At 40.2% G+C, this 14,919-nt stretch overlaps 1 protein-coding gene across 3 annotated transcripts in view; it reads right to left on the bottom strand.

The window, feature by feature from the left end:
- Positions 1–14,919, bottom strand: part of LOC134527668 (tropomodulin) — a 268,206-nt gene that overhangs the window by 126,487 nt on the left and 126,800 nt on the right. Inside the window, exon 1 of one of the 3 annotated variants that reach the window (XM_063360551.1) lies at positions 4,100–4,240. The exons of 1 other annotated variant lie outside the window; for it this stretch is intronic. In XM_063360551.1, the coding sequence (XP_063216621.1) occupies positions 4,100–4,144 (45 nt within the window). In that variant the 5' untranslated portion in view covers positions 4,145–4,240. Of the gene's footprint in view, positions 1–4,099; positions 4,241–14,919 lie in introns of those variants that run through there. One more of the 3 variants, XM_063360547.1, reaches the window with a different exon arrangement.

The following is a 14,919-nucleotide window of genomic DNA, read 5'->3' as shown; positions in this document are numbered from 1 at the left end:
CTGCTACTGAAAACACATTTTGACTGATCTCCTTAATGTTTTGTCTGGTTCCCTGATTATGAGTGTCGGATACACTAATTATTTTGACCACTGTGTTTTACAAGAGTAGTGGCAATGAGTCCAGCCATTTTTAAGACAAAATCACACAGCTCATTAGATTGCAGAAAAGTACGCTCGCACGAGAGGTTTCATCGTTATGATTGGCGGCCGTCTGCAACAGAAGTCATTCCTTGTTTGACTTCGCCATTTAGAAGGCGTTTGTTTTCTCACAGAACTGATGTGACTCGTGTGCCGACACACCGTTGAATATTACAGTAAATTTCCGCACTTTTCAACGAAGAATTTTAATAAAATAAACGAATAGTTCTTCATAATTTCAAATAACTGAATCTTCGTGAAAACTACGCCGTATTTCGACTTCCAATTTATGTGTTTTATTCCACACATGCTTGGACAAGAGTGTTCTTACTGTCGACTGAACCATTTTTTGAATGTTTTGTTAATATACCAAAAATATTCTTTTGGATTCATGTTCAAAGTAAGTGAACTCAGTGACAGTAAATTTACGAATATACCTATCCGTAAACTTACGAAGATCCCTGAATATTTTTTAACCAGCATTATTCGTAAATTTAAAGTTAAAATTTTAAGAGTGCAGTGGGATTGCACCTGAAATACACTGTGATGAATCAGTGTACTAACACATAGCCCGTCTCGAAGGATTGGGCTCTAATACTTATCGTTTACCAAGTGTTTTTCAAACCGTCCTGAAGGATGAGAAGCAATGACAAACAAATCAAATAGCTCCTGATAGAAACATGAGTGTCCCGGATAAATGAGAAATGAAGCAGCAGTCAATGAATTCCTGACATCGACATGGTTATGCACAAAAGAAAAAAATCCTGTAATTTTACAAAATATTACTTTGGAACCCAGTTTCCAAGAAATAGTTTGTGAGACTAAAAGAAAGTTATTGTAACTTGGTCAAAACATGGCTATAGTTATTTTTGCATATATTAAATACGTTTAAAGAGATAATACTGAGTATTTCGTATGAAAATTGGCGCCTCATTAAATATTTTAATTGATATTTCATTCAAGCATTAATCCATAGAAAATATAATCGATTATTTAATAACTGGATTTTATTTTGTTTTATAATATGTATAAATGTACGCAGTTAATACTGGAAAGCTATTCAGGTAACGGTTTACAAATAAAGAATTTGAACCCAGTATTGCTTTGAACACTATTTTCTAGTGACACCGTTGTTTTCATGTAAATGCACAAATTTACAAATATCTTCAAAATTTACATGAATATTTCTGTTCCATTACAAAAAACAAAAAAAAAAAAGTGTGCACTATTTTGTGAAGTCTTATCCAGCGACAGAAAATAACGCGGATTTCGCAAGTGTTTATTCATTGTTAGAGACACATTCAAATGCGTTACATTTCTACATTTCTTACATGTGCTCGGTTAAACCATACATAACTGAATCCATGCCACACAATTCTGGGCCAATGGGAAACATTAAAAATTCCAGTTTCCTAATTCCATATGGTCAGGAAAGACATCTAATAGATAGGGACTGGAAAAAATTCGCCAGTTCAATGACCTCCAGGACAGACTCCAAGGTTCTCTGCATACTCGGGCGAACAAAGAAGCATAAGGTATAATTATTTAATTTTTAGCATATCATGAAATTAATACGCGAACTTCTCCGGTCTCTACTAATGGAAATCTACTAGTCCGCAAACTTTCACTGTACGACCGTACATTTCAGCCTAATGGTCAACTATATAGCGTATGATGGGTAAAGGCAAGCCAGTGCTTCTTCCTTGTAATCGGCGGCCGTCTGCAAGAGAAGCCATTGCTATATCTGACCGAGCCACTAAGGACGCGTTTGCTTACACACTGAATTACTGTGATAGGTGTGCTGACAGTAGAAATGCACATGAAAGAAACTCAACCAATCACGAAACACAGACGATGCTTGTGTTTTAACATTATTTAGTCTCAATATCTTTTCGCAAAAAAATGAATGCCCCTGATCGTGGCCTGGTCGTGGTTTTTTGTTGCTTCAATGTGCAAAAAGCATCTCTATCGGCGAGAACAAAATATAGACGTGACGACTGCATCAAAACATGTCGCTTGCCGCGTTCCAGAGCGTGATCTGTGATGTAGCAAGCTTCAAATACTTCGCTTCCACCCCCCCCCCCCCCCTTTATAGAAAATTGTTAAAAGTTTTTCATCGGGTAGCATAATATACTAGAAGCACATGTACATCTGATTCACACGATTGGTACGCCCTTGAAGACCCTGAGTCAGTTGTAAGCAAGGAGGAGTGGTTACCCAATTACGTGTAACCTTGTTATCTACCAATGAACGTACTCAAAATGCTTTATGTGATTGGCCACAGTTTTTCTGAAGGAATCTGAACCAATGATAAAACCTCGAAAAAATTAGCCTCAAATCACAGACAACACAGTTAACATATCTCATCAGTCAGTAGCCAATGAACAATGGATATTTTCTCCTAGTACATAAAGGATTGTGGAGTTTATCCTATAAGTAATTTAACCTGCATTTTTTTTTCCACTTTTACACAAATACGGTTTTTTCATTAATACAACGGGGACTGCCACTCTTTTCGCATGTAATGTTAAACAAGCGAACCAAAACCATTGTATTAATGATGAAGAGTAATCATAATATGGACTTTTTTTTAACAGACTGTATATGATCCTGTTTTATGAAACGTTAGTATCTGCGAATAATTTCAGATACCTAATAAAATTAGTTGTTTCAAATTTGATTTCTATTGGTGTTTTACTTCGTTAATAGGGACATGTATTTATCGCGAAAAAAATATTTCGAGACAAGCTGTGTTATATAACACCTTAGCATCACCAGTGTTTCGTGATTGGTTGAGTTTCTTTCAGGTACATCTCTACTGTCAGCTCACCAATCACAGCAATTCAGCGCGGGAGCAAACGCACCCTGAATGGCTCTGTCGTATAAGGCAATGGCTTCTCTTGCAGACGGTCGTCAATCAAAAGGAAGAAACCGCTGTTGTGGGTATACATTGTTGCAGTCTAATAGGCATTCGGATTATTTCGCGAAAAATACATGCCAAATTGTAAGAGACCTGTAAAATTTCGGATTCATTTCGCGATAGGTTAGAGTCCAAATACTTTTGACATTATTTTGCTTCAATGATTGGGCCACAGTTTATCTGAAGGACTCTGGGCCAATGAAAAATCTTTAACAGAAGAATTAGCGAATCACGATCATTCCAGTCAACAGGTGTTACGAGTCGGTAACCAATCAGCAGATGCAATTTGCACTAGAGCGTAGAGGATCATGGAGTCTATCCTTTAGGGATTTGAAATCGCGAATTTTACAGGTCTCTACCAATTGTGTGTAATGCGTTATTGATAGGGGCATGCCAATTTCGCGAAAAGATTTCGAGACTAGCTGAAAGTTAAAACCCTTTAGCATCGTCTGTGTTCCGTTATTGAGTGATTTTCTTTCAGGTACATGTCGATTGTTACAACACCAATCACAATAATTCAGTGTGGAAGCAAACGCGTACTGAATGGCTCCGTTAAATAAGGCAACGACTTCTCTCACAGACGGACGCCAATCACAAGAAAGAAACCACAGGTGCGGGTATAATACCTTGTTGCCGTCTAATAGGCGTTCTGATCTTTTCGCGAAAAATACCTGCCCCTAGTTATCCACCTATAAGTAGGGGCAGGCCTTTTTTCGCGGAAAAAAAACTGAATGCCTATTAGACTGCAACAAGGTATACCCGCACCAGTGGTTTCTTCCTAGTGATTGGCGACCGACTGCGACCGAGGCACTCAGAACACATAAGCTTCCGCACTGAATCATCGTGATTGGTGCTGTAACAATTGACACGTACTTGAAAGAAACTCACCCAAAATTCCTTGATTATACACAGTAAAGTCCTGTCTATCCTGGAACAAAATGGATCTGCGAATTAATCACAGTGCTACCAATTTTTCTAGCATTTAAGATGGGTTTGTGATACATAAAATACAATAAAAGTGTGTACAATGTACTAGCTCACCTCGTGTTTACTCCATTCCTGGAAAAACTCCATACCGGTACCCATGTTTGCTGCGACCAGCGTGGGGAAATCTGCCAGGCGTCTTCGCGCTCTTGCGACTGACCGCTTCTGGGGCTTCGTTTCCCTTCCAGGCCCACCCCCTCCCCTCTTTCTGTCCCTTCCCCTAGCGTGCGAAACAGTCTTTGCTCCCCACCACCATCCCCTTCGTTTCCTTCTCCAATGATGCTCACAAAATCTTTTTCCCGCGAGTTTTTGGCTGCTCTTCAGGCTACACAGTTTCTCCATACCTCCCCCCTCCACTTCCCTTTTATCCACCCGCGTCCCGTCTGTCACTAGCGCCTCCATTCCCCCTCTTCCTCTTTGGCCCTTAGTCACTCGCTCTCCCCTCCAACTTTTCACTCCTACTTGGCGCGCACCGTCTCCCCTTTGCCAAGATATATTAGTTTTTATTATTCCACCAGCTGCCAAGCCTCCCTCGAGCCGCCAACCCGCGTCAAGACACAGGCCGCACCTGATCTCTCCTCACGTCTCTTCCGTACCTGCGTCATTGCCCCCAGGATGGAATCCATACTCTTGTATATACAAGCCATAACTTCTCTCTCCTCAAGTCTCTTCCGTGCCTGTGCCATTCCCCCCAGGATTAACACTATATTTCTGTTTAAGACACGGGCCGCACCTGATGTCTCCTCAAGTCTCTTCCGTACCTGCGTCATTCCCCCCAGGATGGAATCCATACTCTTGTATATACAAGCCATAACTTATCTCTCCTCAAGTCTCTTCCGTGCCTGTGCCATTCCCCCCAGGATTAACACTATATTTCTGTTTAAGACATGGGCCGCACCTGATGTCTCATCAAGTCTCTTCCGTGCCTGCGTGATCCTCCCCAGAATGGATTTCATACTCTTGTATAAAGACACAGTTGCACCTGATTTTTCTTCACGTCTCTTCCGTGCTTGCGTCATCTTCCCCTCTCCACAGGATGGATTCCATACTCTTGTATAAAGACATAGTCCGAACATATCTCTAGGGACTGGAACAATTCGCGTTTTCAATTACCTCCCGAATTGTCTCCACAGTCCTATCCACACTTTGGAAAAAGTCCTCTTCTCATTGGTTGTTATTTTAAATATTTCTAGCCTGTGATTTAATAATTTTTTTGATGAGGGCTTTAAATTGACTTAGATCTTTTCCTTTAAATTTGGGGGGGGGGGGGGGGCCAATAATAGAAGTAGGTTAAATATAAAATTGTTTACATTCCAGCCCAATACGAAATGAATACGTAATTTTTCTGGTCTCTACTTATTTTTCGTTCGCATCTCTTCCAAACCTACGTTATTCCCCACATAATGGACTCCATACGCTTGTATATAATCAGGGGGCTGTGAATATTGTGATTCCACCATCATGTAAGTGAAAGTTGAACTCATTTTTCAGTTGTTTTTAATTTTTACATTTAATACCAATTGTTATATTCTATAAATGCAATAATCCCAAGAACATATATTAAAAGTTATTTATTTTAACTATAGAAATAATAAGTTTATTACCTTAAATAAGGGAAAATAAATAAATACCAGACACATATGGTACCTGACTGTCACATATAGTAAATGCATTCACTACCTTTTTTTCACACTTAAACTTCAGAGTTCATAAGTCTGCAAAACTATAAGGTATTTGTCAGTTTTGGTATTATCAATTGTTTTCTATTTCATGTCCTTAAGAACAGAACAAAAGTGAGAAATTTTGAGGGATTATAAACTTTTATATGTTATCATGTGTGAGACAGTGTAACCAAATAAATATTTAGACCATTAAGTGTTCATAATTATTAAGTGTCAAAAAATTTCAATGAAAAATGCTAATAATGCTATTTATAAAATAACAAATTTAATGCTTTGCAAAAAATTTAAATTAAAAATTACAATTTTTCATGATACCACACATAAGTTAATAAGTTGTCACCGAATTATATCCCCGGGGTGATATATTTTATTCTAGTTTATTATTGGGTTATAGTACTTTAGAGGATTTCAAATAACTCTAAGACTAATGAAACAGGTCATGAAAATATAAACAGTTTGTGTTATAGAATGTTGCCAAATAATAATGCGTAATTCACATGTCTATGCAAAGCTCAATCACAGGGGATCAACAATGAATGAAATCAGAATTTAACGCGTAATCGACAGCGAGGACAGAGAACACTCAGCCGCCCAAAAGCAAAATGGAGTGGCAACTCCTTTGAAGTAAGCGTATTAGATCGTCTATTGGCCGAGTCGGCTGCAGAAACGGCCTTGTCGTCTGATTGGTCGCTGCCCACCGTGGAAGATATCCCATTGGCTGAGCCTGATACATGGTTTGTTCTCCCCTGAGCGATGATTGGTGGATTGTGTCCCGCCATGTTGCTGGCCACTGCGCCATTTTGATGGCGTGCATAACTGGAGTTCGCGATAAATAGATTACTTACGCAATTACCCCGAGAAAAATTTATTACACGCCAATTTAAATCCTTGTGGGACCAGTTTATATTCCACATTAGGGGCAGGACTGAATCAGTGTGGCCACCTGGCGATGGGAAATGGATACGCCATTTCATCGTTACCGTAGGTGTTCGGTGAAGAGCTACAGAGATAGACTGAGGAAACCCATCCTAGTATCGTTGCCATCCAACATCTTTGACCCATTCAGCTTACCTGTGTTTGACTCAATGGAAAACCCCATTCTTAGAGTAGCGCAAGGCTCCTATCCCGTTTATCACATCTTTGTGACCTTTCAGACACCCAGAGAGCCCATGATCCTGCCGAGGCCTATTCAATCTCTCCTAGCTTTCCAGGCTAGTTCCGGAGCAGTATCACCACTCACTGCGTTCGCCAGTCCACTGCTCTAAGCGATCAGAGCCACCAACAGCCAGTGCGTTTCCTCACCATGCGACCAGGGTGCGGTCGAGGGTATCTCAAGGTGACTCTCGGCATCAAGTAGGGTCATCTGCACTCCCACCTAGATAGTCCAGGCAACTCGCGTGCTTATACTGTCTGTTGGCCCGTGAGCTAACATGGCAACTGCCCCAGACTAGGCCACAGGGAACACCTCGTAATCTGAAGACCCGAAGGAGAACCTTGGATACCTCACCGCAGCCCTTTCCACAGCAGAAGTCGTGCCCGGACTAGCATTTATCAATGCGACATAGATCTTCAAAAAAAGCCAAGGCCTTTGGGACCTGAGGGCCTACTGTTGCCTGCAGAGAGGACCTTTCCACCTCACCAGAGACCTCTCTTTCACGACAACTGAGGATGTAGAGGGACGAGGTCTCCCTTGCAGAGCTCTCTTTGGTAACCACCCCCGTTACCACGAGGAGGTAGTGAGTTGCCTTGGTGCCTTTTGGATTCTGCCTGCGATACCAGAGCCGGAAACAGCACCGACATCTCCAGCGATAGCCATGTTCGACAGGAGTCAGGACACCTCCCAAGTACATGTAGGTACAGTTATTTTTCGCGAAAACATATGAACACTCATTAGACTGCAACAAGTTTTGCCCGCGCCAGCGCTTACTTGAAATTGGCAGCCGTCTGTAAGAGAAACCTTTGCGATATTTGGCAATGGGGGAGAGGTTAAATTTGCAGATATATTTATAATGCGTGTGTTTACCTTCATAGCAGGGGAAACAATTACAGTTTTATTGATAGAGTCCGGTCCGGAAAAATTCGCGGATTAATTTCACGATAGTCTAAAATTAAAAGACTTAAGCTTTATGCTGCTTCTGCAATTGGCTCACAGGTTACCTGGAAGACGTTGGGCCAATGAGACACCCTCAACCCAAAATGTCAAAGAATCACAGGTCACCCAGGTAAGACACCTTAAAATTCAGCAGTCAATGAACAGATGACATTTTCCCGACTATACAGATGACTATAGAGTATATGCTGGAAGTTATTGAAACCCCAAATTTTTCCGGTTACTGTATATTGGTAATAAAATCCATTGGAAACCTTACACGTTATGGAATACGCGCAGATCACCTTTACAGGTATGACCAACGTAACAAATGTTCTTAATTTTTTTAATTGCAGGGTTTTAGAAATTGTAATTTAAGTAATGGGGAGGGGCTCAAACAAAATATTTGTCCCAGGGCCCTTGGTTTCCGTCGACTACCCGCAAGGAACACAACGCAGGGAACTCGGGCAAGGTAGCGGCCACCATGGTCTTTGGTGATGAACTTCTACTTCTACGGAATGAAGGTGTATTCGCAGAATTCTATCAGCAGTGTTATTAATTGAGAATGGAAAAAAAATCAAGGATACAGACACGTGCAGGATATATATATATATATATATATATATATATATATATATATATATATATATATATATATATATAATTAGACACCTGAAAAATTCGCGGATTCATTTCGCGGTTGGCTGGAAATCAGTTTAATATTTGACATGCTTCTCTGACTGGCCCACATTCTAGGTGAAATACTTTGAGCCAATTATAAATACTCATCAGAAGAATTATCGAATCACAGGTTACCCAGGTGATAAATATCTCAAGCGAGCAAATAATGAGCAGGTGAGTTTTTTCCACGTGTGCATAGGACTGCGGAGTCTACCCTCGAGGTCATTGAAACCACTAATTCTTCCAGTACCTACAGAACAGTGTTAAGTGTGCTTCACCAGTAGCGGGCTTGTTATTGGCACAGATTTTCGATTTAATCTGGAACCAATCGAGGACTGAGCAAACAGCCACATGAGTGTGACTTTTATATCGTCGAGAAGTGAATTCACGAGTATTTCCCGATCTCTAGTAATAAATGGCTTCCTCTCAATCACTAGGCTTCAACATGTGTAAATATTATGCACAATTCGTTTATTATTGGTAGGGACTGGGATAATTCGCAATGTCAGTGACCTCTAGGATAGACTCAAAAGTCCTATGCACACTTGGGTAAGAGTCCCCTGCTGATTGGTCGCTCAATTAAGGGATTTATAGCTTGGGTTTGCCTGTTTTTCGATACTTTTATTGATGAGAGTTTCTCACTGTTTCAAAGTCCTTCACATAAACTGCGAAGCAATAGTAGAACATATCAAAGTTAATCTGTTTGAATTGCAGCCCGGTAATTTCGCGGATTCATTTAGTTTCAGGCTGAAATTCACAATCCTATGTATATTCTACCCAATTATGCCTTCCTATTGGCTGATTTCTTACTGTAGATCCTACCATTCCTTGGAGAGTGTCAATATGATTCGGTCACTCCACTGCTATCAGATAGTTGACTTGCCCACAGTCGTAGAAGGAGTGTCCAAACAACTATGATCCAATCAACAAAGCAATGCTAAAATATAAATGTTTGCAGTCTAACTAGTGACAAAAATAATTCACGCATCTATTCCGGGTCTATAATTGTGAACTGTGTACGGTGAGATGCGCTCTACCGTATTTTAACAGCGCAAATGACATAGCAGATTCTCTACTGACAGCCTACTACTGACAGTCCATAGTTCGCCTGTAAATGGATATGCCTAGATTCACGATTACTTTAAGGATTCATTATGCAACGAAGTAAACTTGAAGTACATTTACATCTGCTTCACGTCGATGATTGGACTGCACTGCTCTTGACACGCCCTTGGCGACCCTGAGCCAGTTACAACGAAGGAGATTTGTCACTCAATCACGTCCAACCTGCCAAAGACCTTATTATCTAACCAATGAGTACTTAAAAAGGCTCTATAATGCATAGATTGTAGTGAATGAATCTGAGAAATACTCGAGGCTCTAGCTTTGCAACGTTAGATATTAGTTTCTCTTTTATAGAAATTACAAAATTACAATGTTTATTAGCTATGACTTGACGCGAATCTTTGGGTGAATCACATGGGCTTATATTAATTCATGTACTTCGAAATACCTTTCAACAGGGAAAGGCATTTTGAAGCACATTGCTTCGGACTTCAAGCCACCAGTGCGTGTAACTTGCAATGTTAAAGCTCCAGTTAAGAAAGCACTGCACGTGACAAAGTGGAATATATAACTGTAATTTGACAACTATAAAGTATGTCCACGCCAGCGGTTTCTTCGTTTCGATTGGCGGCCGTCTGAAAGAAAAGCCACTGCCTTATTTGGCCGGGCCAATGAGGACGCGTTTGCTTCCGCACAAAGTTGCTGTGATTGGTGTCCCGACAGTGGGCGTGTTCCTGTAAAATTCTCAACCACTCACGAAGCACAGACTTTGGGCTACATAGCTTTAACACACATACTGTCACGAAATACTTTCACGAAAGTTACATGCCTCTACTTAATCATTTGTCCATTGGCGGCTGTCTTGTTGAGAATGCATTACAGTATTGAAAGATACTAATGTTGCAGTTGCTGTTGGTTTGGTTTTGTTTTAGATTGTATTGTTACGAACGCGAGAGTTCCACGACGGGTGCCGCGAGAGTCTTGCGATAGTTCCGGAGTTCCGAGAGCGAAGGGAAGTGTGACATCGGTGAAGAGGGTGAGAGATCCTCCCCCCCCCCCCCTAGAGTGGCGCGACGTGGAGTTCTGCTGGATCGGGAGAGTGCGGCGACTGAGTGGCGCGAGACTGTGTGTGTGGACAGGCGCGAGGTAAGGGGCGAACCACTGTTGAGCCTAGCTCCAGTGAGGAGTGCGAACTGCAGAACTTGACAGACTTTGAGTGACTTGAGAATAAACATTTTTAAGTGCCAGTGATTTGTGATCGGACAATTTAAGTACAATTATTTATTATAAATGTAAATGTTATTACTCAAGAAAAATTTAATAAAAACCTAATTGGGAACCCAGTTCTCCTCACATTATAGATCGTAACAGTATCGTAGGGAATGTAGAATCCACTTTGACACCGTTGAAGACATCACCATAAACGTGGAAGTACAGTATATTTAGGCCTAGACATAAGCACGGTAATAGCTCCCAAAGTTGTTACTACATACACACGCGTGTGTGTGTGTGTATATATGAAGAAGAGTTTCCGTGTGTTTATTTTTCATACATATTCATGGTTTTACTCCGATCTTGATTAATATTTGCACACTTGACTTTCGAAACAAGAGTAAGGCCGTTGTATACGTGATATTTCGAAAAAAACACTCCGTAAAGAAGAATTTTTATACTATGGATAGCCTACAGTTCACAGGGATAAAAAAAAACACTACCACAACCCGAACAATTCCTAAGTCTACCGAAGAGAAAGGTTAAGTTAGGTTCGGTCACTGTAATTAATAATAGTTCTTTATTATTTCCCGGGAGGATAGGTTCAGTTAGGTAAGGTTATCTTAATTAAAGTGAAAGTTGGTTAGGTTATGTTAGCGTGATTTAAGATACCGTTTGGCCGTATTAGGCCCGTTCCACAAAGACACGGAAACGGAGACGGAACACGGAAACGAAGACGGATTTCACGGAACAGAGCTTCTACAATAGCATGCAAACGGAGACGGACCCGTACGGACCTGCTCAGCAGTGATGAAGTCTTCCGTTTACGTTACTCCGTTAGACCAATAGGAGCACGTTATTTATTCACTGCAGTTGTCAAGCTACAGTTGTGCGTTCATGTTAATTAAGATATTAGTTTTGACTAATGTCGGTTTCCGTATTTCTCGACTACTTTTTTTATGCGTGAACAACAAAACCAGATTTGTTTTGAAATTTGAATTGTGCACGTGGGTTTCATCATGACGAATTTTGATGAACTTTTAATTTTCATGGTTAAAGATATACCTGCTATATATGAAAAGACGGAGAAGGACTACTTTACCACCGCCACAACGCAAAAAAAAATTAATAACAAATCGACTTACTACATTACCAAGTTAACAACCATACAGTTCGATTTAACAGATAGTTCACTTGATACTCGTAGTTTTCAGTTACGTCACGCTCGCTCTTTCTTATTGGCCAAGATTTCTTACGGGTCCGTGTATTGTAGAACGAGAAAAATACGGACGGAACGGAACAATACTCCGTTTTCGTCTCCGTTTCCGTCTGTTCCGTTTCCGTGTCATTGTGGAACAGGCCTTATAGATCATTGCAATATATTGTGTTTTTTTTTTTTCATTTCATGAAGGACCGGAAGTTCGGAACTGTTCGGGTGTAGTTCTCATTACTGTGAACTGTAAGCTTCACCTTTATAAAGCATTGGCGTCCCAACGAGGCGTGGCACGTGTAATGAGCAGTGCGAGAGTGTTCTGCCTGCAGACTCCCGCAGCGAAGCGCGGGCACATCAGCTATTATACATATACACATACGTACACACGAGCACCCGACGGGCGCTTCTCAGAACTAGAATCTGAACAAGGACACAGGCACGGACATGCAAAATAGCGTAATTATTTGGAGACGGTATAAACTGCAAATTCACTTTAATGATCCTCGTCATTGGACCACGGTAATTTCGCCCACCCCTGAACGAAGGGAAGGCAATGTCTAGAGACGGGAAAATTTGCTAATTCATTTCGATTTTGACTGGAATTCAAACAGTTATAACTTTGATCTGCTTCAATGGTTGACCCTCAGTTTATGTGAAAGACTCTTGAGATGATTAGAAATCCTTATCGAAATAAGTATTGACTCACAGATTATAAATCTCTTAAGCGAGCAATTAATGAGGATGAAAATTTTGCCCAAGTGTGAATAGAACTTTGGAGTCTATCCTAAAGGTAAGTGAAACCACCAATTTTTTTCCCAGTCCCTACCAATGCCAAAAAATTAAAGTAACTTCTGACCGAATAACGAGCGACCCGGGGAGGTGAAATTTGACAGCAGCCAATGAATACGTGACATCGACTTGATTATACATACGTTCGTGGAGTCTATCTAGCCTGCTACCAGAAGAAAAAAGTGTACTCGGCAAATCTCTAGTGATTACGAACGCGAAGAGGAATAGTAAATATAAACTGTGGCAGTGGTATTTTCTGAAAATTTTTCAGCTGTGTTTACACTTCGCGTCCATTAGGAGTTTGAGGAAACACGCGTCATTTTGTGAACTTTTATTTTTTGGCCAGAGGACAGGGTGAAAATGTTTAAACCAATCGTCCTCTGCAGTTCATTAGTCTGAAAACTAGTTTAAGAGGCCCACCCACTCAAACACAATGCATGTGTTGAACGCTGACAGGTTATGTTTAACAATCTCGGCCAAGGAATAAACACAGAATCATTATTTTGAGGTGCATCACAGACGATTAGTTCAGCATACATTGTTATTTATCCACTCATGTATGGGCTTATAAATAGGCCTAGAAAACATGTATAAAATATTCGAAGCCGGACAAGCAGTCTTCCCCCCCCCCCTTAAAAATAATTATGACTAGAAATAGAGAACAAGAATTTCACGAAAACATTTCGTGTCAAGAATTTCTCAAATTAAAAAATATATATATACGGTTTCGTTTGTGGACGACGGATCTATTTTACAGGTGAATAATGGTTAAATCCATTATTATTTCTATTATTAATTTCACTCCAGACTAGACTCAACTTGCCTTTATCAAATAAAACCATTATATTTGTTAATTGGTAGGAACTTGCAAAATTCCCCTTTTTTAATAGGCGGCAGTCGAGACTACAAATTGATATAGAGTTGAATGAACGTCATCATTTCATCACGGGCTACTTTACACGCACTCAGAAACTATAAATTAGTGACAAACACCTTAAAGGCATCTTGCCGAATAATTAGAGACCCGTGAATTTCGCGGATTCAATGACCTCCAGGATAGACTCCAATATCCTCTACACACTCGGGCAAATGCCAACTGTTAATTGGCTGTTGACTTGTGAGTCGTCTCGACTGGGTGGCCTGTGATTCGACATTTCTATGAGTGAGCGTCTCTAATTGGCCCTCAGTCCTCCAGATGAACAGAGAACCAATGACAGGCACTAAGGTATAATTATTTGAATTTTGGCATAACACGAAATGAATCCGCGAAATTCACGGGTCTCTACGAATAAGTATTGACTCAGAGAGAAGGTAAAAGTGTAACATCGACTTAATTATGCATAAACTTTTGGAGTCCATCCTGGCATCAGGATATAACGAGAATTTTTCACGACTCTAAAAACATGTTAAAAAACATTAAGTTCCTTAAACATTTTTGCCGTTTTTTGAGAAATCTGTTTTACACGTGAAAATTTAACTTTTTTTTAAAATTTTAAGTTTTGAGAAAATGTGTTTAGGTTTATTCCCAATTTTATTTTCTCATTGCCTATGGCTAGTGAAAGTTGATTTACCGCACTTAAATGGGCTAATGGGAATGCGCATACTGCACTACTGAACATCCACCATAAGCGCCACTATTATTTCGTGAATTATTGGGTAACAAATTAGACATGAAGCACATATACATCTGCTTAATGTTGATGATTGAACCTGGGTCGATGCAGTGTAAAGAGGTTACCAAATCTCGTCTAGCTCTCCAAATGTTGTGGAGTGGTTTTCGACAAGTGTGAAATGGTATGCCGTTTTTTTCCGCGGAAAGATTTCCGAGACAAGCTGAATGTTGAATAACTGCAGCATCGTATGTGTTTCGTGAAAAGTCTGATTTCTTCCAGGTACACGACCACTGTCAGCATACGAGTCATAGTAATTTTGGGCAGAAAAAAACAGGTCCTTATTTGGCATGACCAACAAATACTTTGTAATACTACAAGAAAGATATTATAACTTAGAACAAAACATGGCTAAGTTTTTGCTTATGTGAAATACGTTTTCCAAGATAATACTAAGTTATTCTTACAAAAATATTCAACAATTAGACTTTATTTTTTATCAGGCTTATTTATTAATGTGTGCAGTTAATACTGGA

This window comes from Bacillus rossius, chromosome 1, assembly GCF_032445375.1.
Source record: "Bacillus rossius redtenbacheri isolate Brsri chromosome 1, Brsri_v3, whole genome shotgun sequence".
Classification (NCBI taxonomy): Eukaryota; Metazoa; Arthropoda; class Insecta; order Phasmatodea; family Bacillidae; genus Bacillus; species Bacillus rossius.
Note: the sequence above shows the minus strand (reverse complement) of the source record. Positions and strands in the feature narration are given on the sequence as shown.